Consider the following 15,867-nt stretch of genomic DNA (forward strand, 5'->3'; position numbering starts at 1 on the left):
TTGAGAAATTGTGGAGCCAAAGCCAAAAAGACTCCATTTCCTCCTATCTCTTTGATGGAGGAAGAGGAAGAGGAAGAGGAGGAGGAGGAGGAGAAGAAGAAGAAGAAGAAGAAGAAGAAGAAGAAGAAGAAGAAGAAGAAGAAGAAGAAGAAGGAAGCCAAGTTTGTAAAAAACTGTAGTGATTTTGTAAAGTTGTCAGGGGCCCAAGAGAAACACAAGGTCCTACAAGTACCGTGTTTCCCCGAAAATAAGATGTACCCCAAAAATAAGCCCCAGTTAAGATCTCAGCCAGACGAACACATTTAGTACGTTATGACGATTTCCAGAAGAAGATGACATGACTGTAATTGAATAAATGTAGATTGTTGCACATGAAAAAATGAGAATCCCCTGAAAATAAGCCCTAGTGGAGCAAAAATTAATATGACTCAGTCTTATTTTTGGAGAAACACGGTAGATAAAAAGGTGAGACCAAGGAGGGGAGAAAGAGCTGGCCCAGGATAGAACAATGGTCTCAGACACTCAGGAGCATTGGGGAGGGCCTGAAGGGGGGCCCAGAGGACTTGAGGAGGGCTTCAACCCCAGAACAGCTGGATATGGGAACCAGGGGGTATCAGGATTTAAGTTCAAGGCAAAGGAAAGAAAACAGACAGACGACCTGCCTTCCTCTTCAATCTCTGCCTTGGCTAGAGTAGCCATGACTTTGGGCCCATCAATCAGCAATCTCAAGTGGGAGACCAGGATAAAGCTGGTAACTCGGAGTCTGATTCTAAAATGAGACCAGGGTAAAGCTGGTCACTCTGAGTCTGATTCTAAAATGTGAGGACACTGGGCCCATCCTTCAGTTACTCGGGGAGACATTTCCTTGAAAGAGCTGGCGAGAGTGCCTCTCAGACCCAGGCCGACAGCGCCTCTTCATTCGTGTGCTCCGAAGCCCTTGCTGCTGAGTCCTGGGCTTGGATTGTGTTGGGGAAAACCTGAGGTGTTGCTGAAGGTTTGTCTCTAACGGGCGTGTGGTCCTGGGCAAGCTCCTTAAGGTGTCTTGCTGGAAAAATCAGGATCGGGCTAGATGTCCTTCAGGGTCTTTTCCAGCTTTGAAGTTCTAGGAGGTCAGTAGTCTCAAACCGGAAAATCAACTCCTCCTGCAAGTGAAATGAGAAACATGGCATCAAAGGACAAATGTGTGTGGGGATACCTCAGCCTCTTTGGGAGGGACAGCTCATTGTTTTCATCTTTATTTATAAGGCCAATATAAATCATTGCCTATGCTGGTCTATAGTGGTGAAAAACTTTCACTGGGTCTTATTTTTACTACACCTTCCTAGTTTGTAAAGACCATTTCTATTTGGTCATACAGGTGCTCAGATGTCACATGGATGCCAGGCTATTACAGCTGGCAGATATTGGGAAGTCATGACTCCCAAATCATGTAGCTAGACAGCGGTCAAGTTCAGATGATAGCCCAGCCTTCCTCTTCCCCAGCACAATGAGCCCGGCCTCCCCTGTTCACCCACGCTGACCCAGAGAAAAGCCACAAGACTAAAAAATCTACCTCCCTAAGTGGAGGGCAGGGAAAGACCAAAGAAAGAGGCTGGCCTCTCCAGTCTGGTAATGAATGGAGCTTATTAAGGGAAACTTACATTCAAGGTATGTCTTGGGTGGCTGCAAGACAAAATGGATCCCCGTGCCGCCTGGCAGGAGCCAAAGAATGATATAGGGTAAAGGGGCAGGGGGTCAGTCACCAGTACTAGCCCCGAATGCTACCAGGTATGGAAATGACATGCCTGGCCAGGTCAGCATGGTGGCCTGTTCCAGGAACCAACAAGTAGCAGGAGGCGGGGGAGGGGGGGTTGGAGGGGGTGGAGGGGTGCTGACTTATGTCAGAAGGAGTGTCAGTTACCATCAGACAGTCTCTACGGGGGGTTTGCAGAAAGCAGCCTCCGTTCTGGCTCAGGTTCAGCTTGTGGAACAGACGGGTTGCATCATGGAACACTCTCTTGTGCCCACCCACAGCCCCAAGCCTAATGCTGTTCCTTAGATTAAGTGCTAAACTTATATTTAGCACAGTGCTACAAGTTGTGAAAGATACTGTCCTCAAGGAACTTCTACTCCAATTGCAGATACTGGCCTGAAAACACACCTTAAAAATGCCCCAGCACCACAGCCTGGGGTAGAATTGGAGAGTCCTACGAGATGGAGAAGAAAACCCTCACTTTCCTTAGTGTTGGACCTCTGCAGAAATCAGTTGGGACAAATTGGACAAAGAGCCGATATAAGGCCAATCGAGGTAAGTAGGAGAGGGGGTGGTAGGAAGGGATGATGAGATGTGGTCCTAGTTCTCTTGGAGTAGGGCTTACGGGCGAGAATTCCCGCCCATTCTCAGGAATATTTTTCGCTTTCCCGTTTCCAAATCTCAAGAAAAGTTGGTCGGGAAATCGGGAAAATAGGATCCGTGAACCCAGGTGGTTGATAGTCTCAGTCGTTACTTTATGGAAACTATTCATCGTGGAGAACAGAAAACAGTTTGTATCTTGGGATTCGGGAATGGGAAAACCAAAAAAATTCCTGAGAACGGGCGGGAATTCCTGCCTGGAAACCCTATCTTGGAGGATTGAAATAATAGAGCTGTTATTGTCCCAGTAACCTTTCAAATAACCTGGCTTTTTCCAAATCCAACGTGCAGTTCACAAGTAGGTAATTTTTCCTCTGAGGGGGGCAGAAGTAGGCAAACCTGGATTTCAGAAGATTTGGGACCATTCTCAGTTAACAAGGAGGAGGGGGTGTTAGCAGTTTCTAAGTCGGCCTGGGGTGTGGGACACATTTGTAACTCAGGGTCAGGTTGTTAACTAAAACTAAAACTAAAAATCCTTTCACTTAGTTCAAAGCACTCCTTTACCAGTGGTTTTGCTGTAGAAACCTTGTGGGACCAGCTACTGTCACTTCTTGTTGGGTACATGCTTTTTTAATTAGTACGTGGTTAGGCTATTAAATGATTAACTGCTAATGACAATGCTTTCCCTTTCATTTATTTCACAGTAACAACATGCTTGTGTTCTTTTGTCTTCTCCTAATGTCTCTGTTGAGCAAACAGCATTTCAACAAGAGTAAATAAAATATTTTAAGAAGAGATGCCACCACAAACTAACACACCCACTGTTTTCATTTTTTCAAGTTTCTTTCCCTAGTTCTTATGTCCATGCATGCATATTTTTACCTAAATACAACCATTCTGATGATATAGTTATGTAATCTGATTTTTCTCCTTTATTTTACACTGGAAACGTTTTTCATGTTTCCATAGACTTTGTAATATTATTTAACGGCTGCATAATATTCCACAGGATAGATGTTCCGTTTTTTGAGTGTGCCATTTCCCTGTTCTTGGCTGCTGAAGTTGTTTGTAGTCAACCCCTCACTGTTATGCAGCTCATCAATTTAGACGCAGTTGTTACAGAGACATAAAAATGTCTTGTCGGCGATTGTCTTCTGGAAGATGACATAAACAAGCAGTCCCAGCGATGCTGTGTGCCTACCAGATAAAAAGGTGGTGCCCAGACTCTGAAAGGTCATGGCTGGTAGATAATTCTTCCTGTGGCAGGATGGACACATCACCAATAGTTGGTAACTAAGATAACAGTGGCATTCATTTCCACGATTAATGACCAAAAAATCAGAACTATTATACTACGTGGTGCCAGTTCTAGCTTCCTCTATCCTGTCCCCTTATGGCAGAGCCGCATAAATGGAGACAACGTTGCCAGCACTTTTTGCATTAGACTAATTAGCAACCCGTAATTCGGCTTCTAAATATCAGTGCCTGAGACTGAGAGGCATGTGCTGTTCTCTGGGCAGAGGAAAGGTCTCCTATTGTCCTTAGGTTGGCAGGTGGGGGTGCGGGTGGTGGTAATAGGTGGGAACTGGAATATATTCAGCAGGGAAAGGGGGAGTATATATAGCAGCCGACGGGGTGGGCTCTGTATTGAGTGTCAAGCTGCCCCTTCCCGTGTCCTCCGACAGGAATGAAGCGAGTCCATGAAGAAGCGTTTCACATCTTGCGAGAAAGGAGTTAGGGGTGGGGGATGGGGTGGCAGGTGTCACAAGAGCTGGATGGAGAAGGCTTCGAAGAGGGCAAGGGAGGAAGGGAGTCGGGACGAGCTCCCGGTGTCTAAGAGTTAGGGGACAGGGCTGAAGGACGGGCCAGGAGAGGACCCGTGGGACGAGCTGTGCACGCGGCTGGCCGGGCTGCAGGGTCTTCTCCCTAGAGCAGTGGGGACCCGGCTTGGACACGGGGCGGCGCGGGGCGGGCCGGGGGCGGGGCGCGCGGGGCGGCGGGCGAGAGGGGTGGCGGGGAGGCGGGGCCGTGCACCTCCGCAGCCGCCAAGCCCCGGCGCTGTCCCCTGGGCGCGTCCGCTGCCCGAGCCCCCGCGCTGTCCCCTGCGCGCACGTCCCGCCGCTTCCCAGTGCCGCCATGCTCCTGCTGCTGGGGCTGTGCTTGGGGCTGCCGCTCTGCGCGGGGTCCCTGGAAGAGGCGAAGAGCTGGGGTGACACTTCGGAGCAAGTAAGTGGAGATCTGGGGGACCCAGGAAGGGCGCCGACTGCTGCCCCTTCCCATCGCCTCCCTCGGGCGCGTGGACGCTGGGCAGGCTCTTGACCTGGAGGCGAGGAAGGGAGGGACCACCCCCATCTCCTGTCACATCGTCCCCAGTCTCCTCTCCGTTCCCCAACCTTCTGCGGGGGAACTCCCCCATCTATTGGTCACTGGGGTGAGAGTCTGGATGGTGATATTTCCTGCAGAACTGTGTTTGGGACTTCAGAGTCCTGCAGAACCAAATCTCCTTGGCTTCTGTTATCCGCGCAGATTACTGCTAGTAGTTTTTTATTGTTCATTTGTGAGCCAGAGCCCCAAGCTAATTACAAGGATCTTTAAGACGAGTGTGCAGGGCAGGGCGTTGTTACTGTGGTTACCAGCTCTCCAGAGAGAAAGCACAATCTAGGGAAGAAAGTTCCCAACTGTTGGAAGCCTCTGCTTTTCCCATCTGAAAGCAGGGCGAGCCCGACTCTCCACCCGGTGCTTATCACTGGGTTAGCAGTTTAAAGGTGGCGGGTGGTAGGCGGAGGGCCAGGAACCAAAATGTCTCACTTCTCCTAGTTAGTATGCTGTGCGTCTGCCGGGGTTTGTGTTTTAAATGGCTCAACCTCACAGGTGGATAAAACCCACAAACATGAAATCTCAACTCAGTGTTCGATGAACAGAAAAGCTTTATGAAAAACAGAGAACGAGCTCACAGGAATATCGGTGTAAAGCCCTTGGCGGGAGCAGGAGCTCTGTCTCAGGTGGACACGTCCTGGTGCGGTTTACACCCCCCCCATGTAAATCACATTCAAATTGTTTAGCCTAAGGCGTGTTTTCGCATGAGGGGAGGCAGAGATGAGTAGACACACTCCCCCCCACCGTACAGCACCCTGGTTGGTTTGCAGAGCGGATCTGGAAGATGGAATTGGCCTGAGCATCAGATGGTTTCCTTCATGTTGACTCTGCCTCTCAGATGTGCTTTCTGCAAAATGGAAGAAATGGTCATTCTCTCATAGGCTTGTCAGGAGGCATAACCCATAAAAATTCCAGGAGGCTTTGCAGTGGAGAGGGGAAAGTGCTGGCGGGGATCCAGAGAGAAAGGCTGGCCTTAGCCATTTCCAGTTGTGTGGCCTGGGTAAGCCGTTTCATCTCCTTGCTCCTTCCTTTCCTGTTGATCACAGCAGGGAGAACGTGTCCTCGTGGGCATGCTTGTAATGAGTCAGCCGCTAGTTTGTGGCAAGAACTTGGTATACAGTGAGCACTTAGTAAATGGCAATGTTTTAGTAAGTGGTTAAGGGCATGGGCTTGGTGCCAGGCTGCCTGGGTCTGATTCCTGACGCTGTCACTTAACAGCTCTGTGACGCTGGGCGGGTTACTTGGGGCCTCAATGTCCAATTCTGTAAAATGTGGGAAATAATGGGATGATGAGGATTGAACAGTTAATGTCCCTAAAGTGCTCGGAACAGTGTCAGCACTTCATGTTGGCACTGACGGGTAGGCTCGGGCAGCTGAAGTGCTGAGGGAAGGAATTTAGGGTAAAGATCTTACAACGTTTTGGGGGGTGTGGAGGAAGGAGCATGTGGGAAGAACTGAAACAATAATTCTGTTTATGCACTAGGAGGAGAGATTGAAGTTCTAACATCTGCAAGTCCAAGGAGGCTAAGCCCCCATAGAATAACATGAGTTTGGCTCCTTGTAGTGATTTCATGCTGTCTTCAACCCATGGCCTTATTTATTTATCTTGAAACAGACTAACTTAGAAGAAAACTCCAAGACAGAGAGTTCTGTGAACCTTTGCAATTTTACCTTTTTATCTCGACTCTATTACAATTTTTAAAAATGTACTTATTTAGTTATTTAGTGTGAGGTAGGATTTAAGAGCACAGGCTCCAGAACCAGACTTTCTGGGTTCAAATCCTGGCTCTACACTTTCTGGAGAGTTACTTAACGTCTGCGAGCCTCTGTTTTCCTTATCTCTAAAATGTGGATGATGTGACTTAAGAGGATTGTGAAAATTAAGAAAATTAATGTACTTAAAACTGAGGGCAGTACCTGGAAATGTAGTTAGTGCTCTAGTCTCAAAACGATGGTCTTCAAAATTACATGTAACTCAAGTGTTCTTATGTAACTGAATATGCCTATTAATTTGCATTGCAGTTTCACAGATGTTATCTTCTGTCATTTACCTTTAATTGGAGGTGTTACTAATAACACCTTAGACTCAAATTTCTTTCTTATCCATAACCAATATTTCACACAGTAGGATGTTTCAAACTTTGGTGTGCAGAAAAGACACTCAGGGAGCTCATTACACATTCAGATTTCTGACCCCCACTCCCATCGACTTCGATCCATTAGGTTTGCATGGGGCCTAAATGGTTCTGATTCGGGTGATCTGTGGACCACAGTTAGAATAATACTGCTTTAAAAGCATCTTTCAGGAAATTAATGTTAAAAAAGAAGTCTCTTGTATAAAATCAGACTACTACAAATTTATCTGTTTTGTAAGTTTCAAGTTGATATGGTTTCTTTAAATAACAATAGGGCTGTATTCCTGTTATTACAAAAGCAGTTTTTAATTTACAAAATAATAATAACTATCAATTATTGATGGTCCATAATGTCCCAGAGAGTTTGCTAGGAGCTCTATGTAAAAACAATCAGAAGCAGTCAAGTGTATGGTTAAGAGTACTCCAAGTGGAGCCAGAAGGCCTGGGTTCCAATCTGCGTCCCACCACTAACTGGCTGTGTGTACTTGGGCAAGAAACTTAACTTCTCTGAGTCGAAATTTCATCTCTGTCTGCAAGATAGAGTTGTTAATAGTTCCTACCTCATAGGCAGGGGTAGGTCTGAGTTTTGAGGATGGAGTCAAGTTTACACAGCTTGCAGGGCCCTCTTGAAGATAAAGAATATCAAATTGTGACTACCCAACTAGTTGCTAAAGTGAGCATTTATTTAGGACGATAAGCAAATCACAACCAACAATACATTTGACAAGCCGACAAATACAAGTATCACCCATTTACGAGGGATTGTAAAGTGAGGGCTCGTGAAACTTATTACATTTTATTAGCTTCTGAATGATAATAAAATATGAAATAAAATAATAGTAAACCACTTCTGTTCTTATGGTTGTTGTGAGGATGAAATGGATTAATTCAGGCAAAGTACTTGCCTATAGCAATGTTCGCTACTGTTAGTATTTATGTGCAACCTGGTTAAATCTCTGATTATCACTGCAAGGGCAGTCTCGGCATTCTTACTTTACCCACGAGAGGCATGGAGGTCCACCCAGAAGTGTGACGTCCCTACGTGCCCAGCCTGGATTGGAACGCAGGTGTGCTGATGACAAAGGCAGCTCTCAGTGTCTCCTCCAAAGACCAAGCCACTTTCATATTGACAATTGAATGTAATTTGTTTCAGTGTGATTTTTATTTGTAGCTCCTGGCACGTAGACAGTGTTCGATAAATGCTTGTGATGGCACCACATCGATTGGGATGACGCATTTCTAATTCCCCAAATTGAGAATTTCTGGAGTTTTAATGTGTTAGGATCTCTCCCTCTGAACCAAACCTTTGCATTTGGGAAAACAGAAAACCAAGACAACTGTGCTTTTTCTTTTCTTTTTTAACTTTTGAAAAGTAAAGGAAATAAAAGATTTTGTGAGCTCCAGACCATTCAATAATGTCTCCTTTCTATGGGCATGAGTGGAATTGTTGAAACGGAGGCGGAGGCGTAGAGCTGAATGGGGAAGGAGATTCCCCATTGTGGAAGAGATTCCAGAGATTTCCTCACTCCCAAACCAGCCCTATCTTGTTTCTTTGTGGGGGGTGTGGTGGGGGGAAGGAAGGCTTGGGATGTCCTGAGAATCGGGTGAGGAGTTGTATGTGGCTTGGCATTCCTAACTCGCAGTCTTCCCAAAACCTAGATGCTCAAACTTAAAGCAGTCTTGCCTACGGTGCTGTCAGAGTTCCAGTGGGAAGTCCCAGCATGCTTTCTCAAGAACAGCAGCATCTATTTAGGAAGATGGGGTTATGGGATGGAGACCCGAGCATTCTGGGGAAGGGGAGGAGGTCCTGAACCTCTTCATTGTGTTCCCACAGGCAAGGTCCATTTCCCTTGTTGTTCACAGTTAAAAGAAACAGAGACTTGCCTAAGGGTAGTTGTATTTTTTTTTTTTAAGTTGCCTGGAAATTGTTTGGAGTTTTAGCCCCAGAATGAAATTTCTTCTTCCAATCCTGAATTATGGGCACCCCAAATTGCAAATGGTTAATAGCTGCACAACCTGCAGGAACATTGCTCCAAAGGAAGAACACTTTTGTGCAGGTGGTATAGAATTATCCAAATGGGGATCTTCCCAGACTACCCCAGGTGATGGATGGCATCCCAGTGCCTTCCCAACCTGTAGCCTTTGGTTTTGTTTCAGGTCCTACAAGAGATCTCTGAGGCAACTGATGCCTGAGTTCCCGGGTCTTGGTTTCAGGATTTCAGAAGTGGGGGCCAACTGGTTGATGACTTCCTAGTTCACTGCCTCAGGCTCTCGGTGGTGTGCGGCTGAGGCTGGCCTAAGTGCAGCATCTCATGGCCCTGTTATGGGACCTAGAGTCACAGACGGAGTGACAGAGCTCTAGAGGAAGGTAGAGGGCATGAATCCTACCTTGACGACTCTCTGTCACTCAACCTGGATTGTTAAAGCACCCACACCAGAAAGCAACGTATGTGGTCCACGTGTTCAGAGTCTCTTTCACCACAGGTAGAATTAGGCTTTACTGCTCTCCTGACTTCCCAGGCTCTTTCCCATTTATGGACTTTTTAGAGTGCTCTCAGGGCATTTCTCCTTTCTTCCAATCGTGATCCAACATTGTGATAGACTCTGGGGAAAAATACAATCTCTATTGTCCAACTTACATCATTTAAGCAGTGCCTGCTGGTATTGACCTATAGTTGGACTAACTAATGATGGGTGGGGGGAGGCTGGGGGAGATTGTAAATGCCTCAAGCCTGATAGTGTTCTTGCTACATCCCTTGTGCAAAGGAAATCTTCAACCACCCTCTACCTCCTGGAAGTGAATGGCCACTGTCACCTACACAGCCACCTTTTCTCTCGGGCCCCTGGCCAAAAACTAGGGCTGTCCCATGCTCCCTGTGTGGGTCTGCAGCCCGCAGCTGGAGTCACAGATGCAGCAGATGTTGGGAGTCAATCCTCGTGGACTCCAGAGGAGCCACCCCCCCCAAACAAAGAACAAAAGTTCTGGCCACATTGTCACAATCATGACAATTTTCATGATCACTAAAGAACATAGTGCAGTCTTGTTTTTATTCCCATTTCCTTTGTAACTTATAAAAATTACTTTGTCTAGTCAATTTTCATGAGTATATTTGTTTCTTTTAAGTTAGATAGTATGGTCCTTGATGGCAAGGACATTATATTTCTCAGTCAGTGTTGTGGCATGGACGTCTTCTGTTCTGATGCTGGAAGAAATAAACTCAGCTCAGGAAGAGCGAAGAATCCTATTTGTACCATCTCTTAAGTCTATGATTTGGGGCCCCAAGCAGCTTGGTGGAGGCTCTAAGATTACTATTCATGGCAGTCCTTGATATTAAGCTGGAGTCAGTTACTTCTCTGTCCTTACACCTCGCTCCCAGATTCTCATAAGGCAATGGGATAACACTCAGACAATGAAAGGGATCAGGAACGCCTAACTGAAAACAATGATGATGACATTGGTGTCATTTCCACTTCAGTCCTAGCTGGCACCAGGAATCTGTGTATACCGGGAAGTTTTCATTCTGGTTCAATCTGAGTTTAAAGTTGGACTGAAGTGTAGCCATAGTGATCCCTTGAGAGGTCAGATAGTCATCTCAAAAATGAAAAACCAACTTCTCTTGTTCTCCTTAAAGGTTGTTTATTTTCTTGGAAAACCTATTTTACAAAGGAGGCAACTTCAAAGAAAAGACTTCAATCAAAGAACATAATACCTGAGAGGGGCTGGGCTTTTCTTCTGACCGTAGTTATGTGAAGTGGTCCCCAGCCAATTTCACAACTTTAGGGAAAGGGAAAGCCTGAGATGAATCTGCAGAACTGGTCAAGACCTGGCCTAGCGTGCTTATTGCGGCTTTCCTTGAACAATCTCACACTTCTACCTCATTTTACAAATAGAAACCAGTATCCTCCTAGTAATTGTTTGGTTCTTATTTGGTGTGAGGGCAGATGTCAACCTAAATCCTATATTATTTCTTTCTATTTCATGTTCTATAGAATAGGTTCTATAATGACTTATAATGGTAATTTATGTGTGTGTGTGTGTGTGTGTGTGTGTGTGTGTTTCCCCCGGGAGGGATCAGGAAGAGGATGGGGATTAAAACAGTTTCTGTTACAGTTTTAGTTTATAAATGGAAATATCTTTTTTGTTTTTTCTATTACTGGAAGTAATGATTGCTAATTTGTCAAAAACTGAAGTAGTACAGAAAAGTTCAAAGAAAAAGAATTCAACCACCCAAAGTTAACAGCCATTAGCATTTTGGCTCATATTCTACGCGTACAAACACTTTTACTTACAAAAACAAGGTCCTGTTAGAGATCGTGCTTTGTTATCTGATTTAATCACTTAAACATGTGTTGTGACTGTATCAGTCAGAATTGGCCAGGCTATACTGTCGTGACAAGCCCCAAAGCTCAATGTCTCAATGACAAACGTCTATTTCTTGCTTATATAGCTTGTCCATCTTGGGTTGGCAGTGGAACAGGAATGTACTTTGTAGTCACTTGGGGACCTGGGCTTGATGGAGTAGCTGCCACCTCCAACGTTGCTAATTACTGTGCCATAGAGAAAAAGCATTTCGGCAGGATCACACATCGATAATTAAATACTTGGACCAGAAGTGACAACTGTTTCTTACATTCATAGCTTATTGGCCAGAACCTGTCACATGGTCCTGCCTTCCTACAAGGGGCCAGGAAATGCAATACTTATGGTGGAAAGCTACAGAAGTATTCGGTGAACAGCACCCAGTAAAGTCCAGTAAAATGAACATTTACTGATGTCAATAAATATATTAGATCCAAATCATTATTTTTAATAGCTATATTCTAATTAATGGGTGTATCACATTATATTTAACCAAGCTGCTTTTTAAGGCTATTTTCGGCTATTTCCAATTATTAACAATTGTTTTAAAAGATGCAAAGAATTTTCTTCTACATTTATTGTTTTCTTCTACTGATTCTTTTTCCCCTTATAATACTTTTCTGTAAGTAGAATTTCTAAATTAAAAGACATGCAGACCATGGGAACATAAAATGGTACAGCCACTAGGAAAAGAGTGGTGATTTCTTAAAAATTACACTTAAATGTACCGTATGACCCAGGAGTTCCTCTCCTAGGTATCTACCTGAAGGAAATAAAAGCATATGCCCTACACAAAGACTTGCATGTGAATGTTTATGCAAGTTCCACACAACAGCCAAATAATGGCCCCAAAGTGGAAACAACCTAAATGTCCACCAGCTGATGAATGGATGCACAAAATGTGGTCCCTCCATGAATGGAGTACTATTCAGACACAAAAAGGAATGACGTACTGATACAGGCTACAACTTGGAGGAATCTTGAGAAGATTATACTACGTGAAAAAAAAGCCAGTTATGAAAGACCACATATTTTATGCTTTATTTATATGAAATGTCCAGAATGAGAAAATCCATAGAGACAAAATAGATCAGTGGTTAGGTTAGATTAATAGATTAGAGCCAGGGGACAGGCAGGAGTTTGGAGGTGACAGTTAAGGGGTGTAGGGTTTCTTTTGTGGAAATAAAAATGTCTAAATCAATTTTGGTGATGGTTGCACCATTCCATGAATATACTAAAAAACATTGGATTGTGTACTTTAAATGAATGAATTTTACTGTTTGCAAATTATACCTCATAAAGCTGTTTTAAAAAATGCATAAAATCTGGGCACATTTTTCAAGTTTTGGATCTACGTTGTCAAATTACCCTTCAGAAAGAACGATGTATTATTCACAGCAATAGTAGTTAGCACCTCTGTTATTTAAACGGTGTTTTTCATGAGTGACATTCAACAGCTAGCTAGGACTTTTTCATGAATCCAGAGTAGCTGGTTAATTAATATGATTTTTGAAAATGAGGATTTTTATCACCTTACCACGCCCCTCCTCTGCATGTGGGAAAGTACAACAAATTATCCAGAAAAAACACAATAAGCAAATTTAAGGTAAGTTCAGTTTTGCTTCCAGAGTTTTCTGGAGTTTTGAATCGAATAATTGAGCCCATCGGAGTAAAGCCGAACATGTTTACTCATTGTAATGAACACAATAGCAAAGGGCTTATTTGCAAGCCCCAGTTAAAATGAAACAGAGCACAGATATTCTCGTGAGCTCTTAACGCTTGTCACTTTACCCGCACCCCTGGAACAGAGTTAAGGACACTCAGGTAATGTGATGACAGGGTTAAGCAGCCAACCAGATGTGAGAGGGATGACTCTGACTCCTAATTCTGGCCTAGAAGCTCCCTGATGAAGGGTCAACGCTGCTTTTCAGGGTGGATTTTGAAGTGACTTTCAACCCCCTCATGTAGCTCCTTTCAGAGTGACCCCGCAATCACATTTCACGACTCTTCTCTTTTTGCAGGTTGGACTCAGGGTCCCGAGGCAGGTCCGGCTGCTGCAAAGGCTGGTATGTATATTCAGGGTGCATCTTGGGTCTGCTCCCTCGCATGTCTGTGCGTTTTGAGCCAGGGACGAGCTTTGCTTGCAGCATCTCCAAAGCCTATAAAGTTGCTTCTAGAAGGATTCTAACATCACACAGCATTCGTAGCTTTCATAAGGCTTTCTTTAAATGGATTTTCCTTTCTGGAAAGAGACTGATTTTTTTTTCAGTAGGCCTATAAAGACGAAGTATGGCGTTTTAAAGGCCTTCTTAAAAAAGAAAAACAAAACCTAAATTCACCTTTACTTCTTTTTATGACATTCTTACCCAAGAAATAAAGGCTTCCTTGTGAAGTAAACAACTAAAGCTAGCAAATAATTCACATTTGTAGATTAAACTTCATGCATGCAAGTTGAGCAAGGTTCTCAAGGCCTGTTGGAGGCTAACAGGTGGGAACTCGGGCATTCATTCAACAAGTATTTTTTCTGAACGCTTCCTGTCTGCCCTGCACTGTTCCAGGCACTGGGAATACAGCAAGGGACAAAACAGGCCAAAGACGCTGTCCTTCATAGAGCAGGAATGCTGAAGGGGTCAGAGATAAGCAAAGTAAATAATAAATTGTAAGCGAATTAGTAATGGAGAAGATGAGTACCACCGAGAAAAATAAAACGGCAGAGAACATGGGGGGCCTTCCATACATTGGCATCTATGGGATCCCTCTCTCCCTCCCTCCTTACCTCCTTTCCTTCCTTCCTTCCTTCCTTCCTTCCTTCCTTCCTTCCTTCCTTCCTTCCTCCCTTCCTTCCTTCCTCCCTTCCTTCCTTCTTTCCTTCCTTCCTTTCTCTCTCTTTCCTTCCTTCCCTCCTTTCCTTTCTTTTCCTTTCCTTTCCTTTCCTTTCCTTTCCTTTCCTTTCCTTTCCTTTCCTTTCCTTTCCTTTCCTTTCCTTTCCTTTCCTTTCCTTTCCTTTCCTTCCTTCCTTCTTTCCTTCCTTCCTTCTTCCCTCCCTCCCTCCCTCCCTTCCTCCCTCCCTCCCTTCGTTCCTTCCTTTCCCTCCTTCTTTCCTCCCTCCCTCCTTTTCTTTCTTATCTATGAGATTTCTGATCACTACTTTTAAACTGTGGGATCCTATAATGACAGCTAATGTTTAGTGAGTGCTTGCTATGTGCCAGGCATTGATCTAACGGCTTCATGTGTCATAGCCCAATCACTCTTGTCACAAGTCCTTGAGGCATTTTACAGAGGAGAAAACAGGTTCATTCAGCGAGACTGAGGAACTTGCCCTAAACTCCATGGTTGGTAAGAGGTGGTAGCAGTTTAAGTCCCAACAGTCTGGCTCCTGAGTCTTGTGCTCTTAGCTAATACACCAAACTGCCTTCTCAGTTATATGTATTTTTCTATTATTACTTTCATTCACCTGGCCTAGCTCTGTCCATTCTTTTAGATGGTGAGAAATGCTCCAAGTTGTTGGCACACCGTAATTTATTAAGCTTTCTATTATCGATGAGCTTTCAATTGTTTTTCAGGGTTTTATTTTCCCCCCTATAAACACCACTGCAAAAAACTTTGTTCATTCTATCGTGTGGGTGTGTTTAATATTCAATGGCCTAGATTTTCAGTAGGAGAATTGCTGGATCAAAGTGCATGTACGTTTTAAATGTTGATAGATGTTATCAGATTACTTTTTGAATACTGTGCCACTTACTACTGTCTGTATTAATTCCATTTCTATCAGCAGTGATGAATGTGCACATTTCTGCCAGCAGTAGATATAATTACTCTTTTTTGACTTGCCAGTCTCTTAGATATAAAGTGATGTTTCACTGTGCCTTTAGCTTGCATTTCCTTCACTACTTATGAGCTTGGACTTTTTTTGGCCATTCACAGTAGTTCTTCTCTGAACTGATTTTTTTTTCCCAGGTCTTGCACCCATTTTTCTATTGTGTTTTTTATCCCCTCATTGCCAGTATGTTGAATAACCTTATATGGTGTGGATACTCTATTTTTGGAAGAGTTCTTACTAAAATCTGTCATTTGTCTGTTAACTTTGTTTATAGAATATTTGCCATATGAAAAATTTTAAGTTCCAGAGTAATAAGTTTGTCGTTTCTTCATAGCTTAAACTTTTCATTCTTGATTACAAAGACTTGCTTGAGCCTTTGGCTTAGACTGTCTATGTAACCTCTCAGATTTTCTTAGAGTGCTCTAGGAATTGTAAGTTTTACTCTTACATGTATTATGCTTTTCTAACATGAGCTTTGCCCATCCAACCAGTGCCCGAATGGCCTTCCCAGCAGTGCACGCCCCTTCAGTGACCGCACATCACCTGCAGGGTCAACTCCAAGGACATATAAGGTCCTGCATGGTCTGGCTCCTTTCTGGCTCTGTGGCCTCAGTTTACCCTACAAGTCTCCTTATATTTATATTAACTGATCTGCATGTTCTGTTCCCCGATGAATAGAATGTGGGTAACAACAGCTGGGACTCTCCCATTGCCGCCAGTCCTTGACCACAGGGATTTGCTTGATTTCATTCTGAATTAATTCGTTACCCTTTTTATAAAGCTCCGTGGCATCACATACATGCAAAAAAATATTAATAGTTTGAAAGCCAGAGTTGTCTTTGTG

General features: G+C 44.1%; 1 protein-coding gene across 1 annotated transcript in view; it reads left to right on the plus strand.

Moving 5' to 3' along the window:
- The first annotated feature begins 4,351 nt into the window (after window positions 1-4,351).
- The window catches only part of ITIH5 (inter-alpha-trypsin inhibitor heavy chain 5), a 73,856-nt gene continuing 62,340 nt past the window's right edge, over window positions 4,352-15,867 (plus strand). Inside the window, exons 1-2 of the mRNA XM_019738263.2 lie at window positions 4,352-4,558; window positions 13,225-13,269. Coding sequence (XP_019593822.2) covers window positions 4,469-4,558; window positions 13,225-13,269 — 135 coding nt within the window. The 5' untranslated portion in view covers window positions 4,352-4,468. The remainder of the gene's footprint in view (window positions 4,559-13,224; window positions 13,270-15,867) is intronic.

Source organism: Rhinolophus sinicus, linkage group LG02 (genome assembly GCF_036562045.2).
Source record: "Rhinolophus sinicus isolate RSC01 linkage group LG02, ASM3656204v1, whole genome shotgun sequence".
NCBI classification, from domain to species: Eukaryota; Metazoa; Chordata; class Mammalia; order Chiroptera; family Rhinolophidae; genus Rhinolophus; species Rhinolophus sinicus.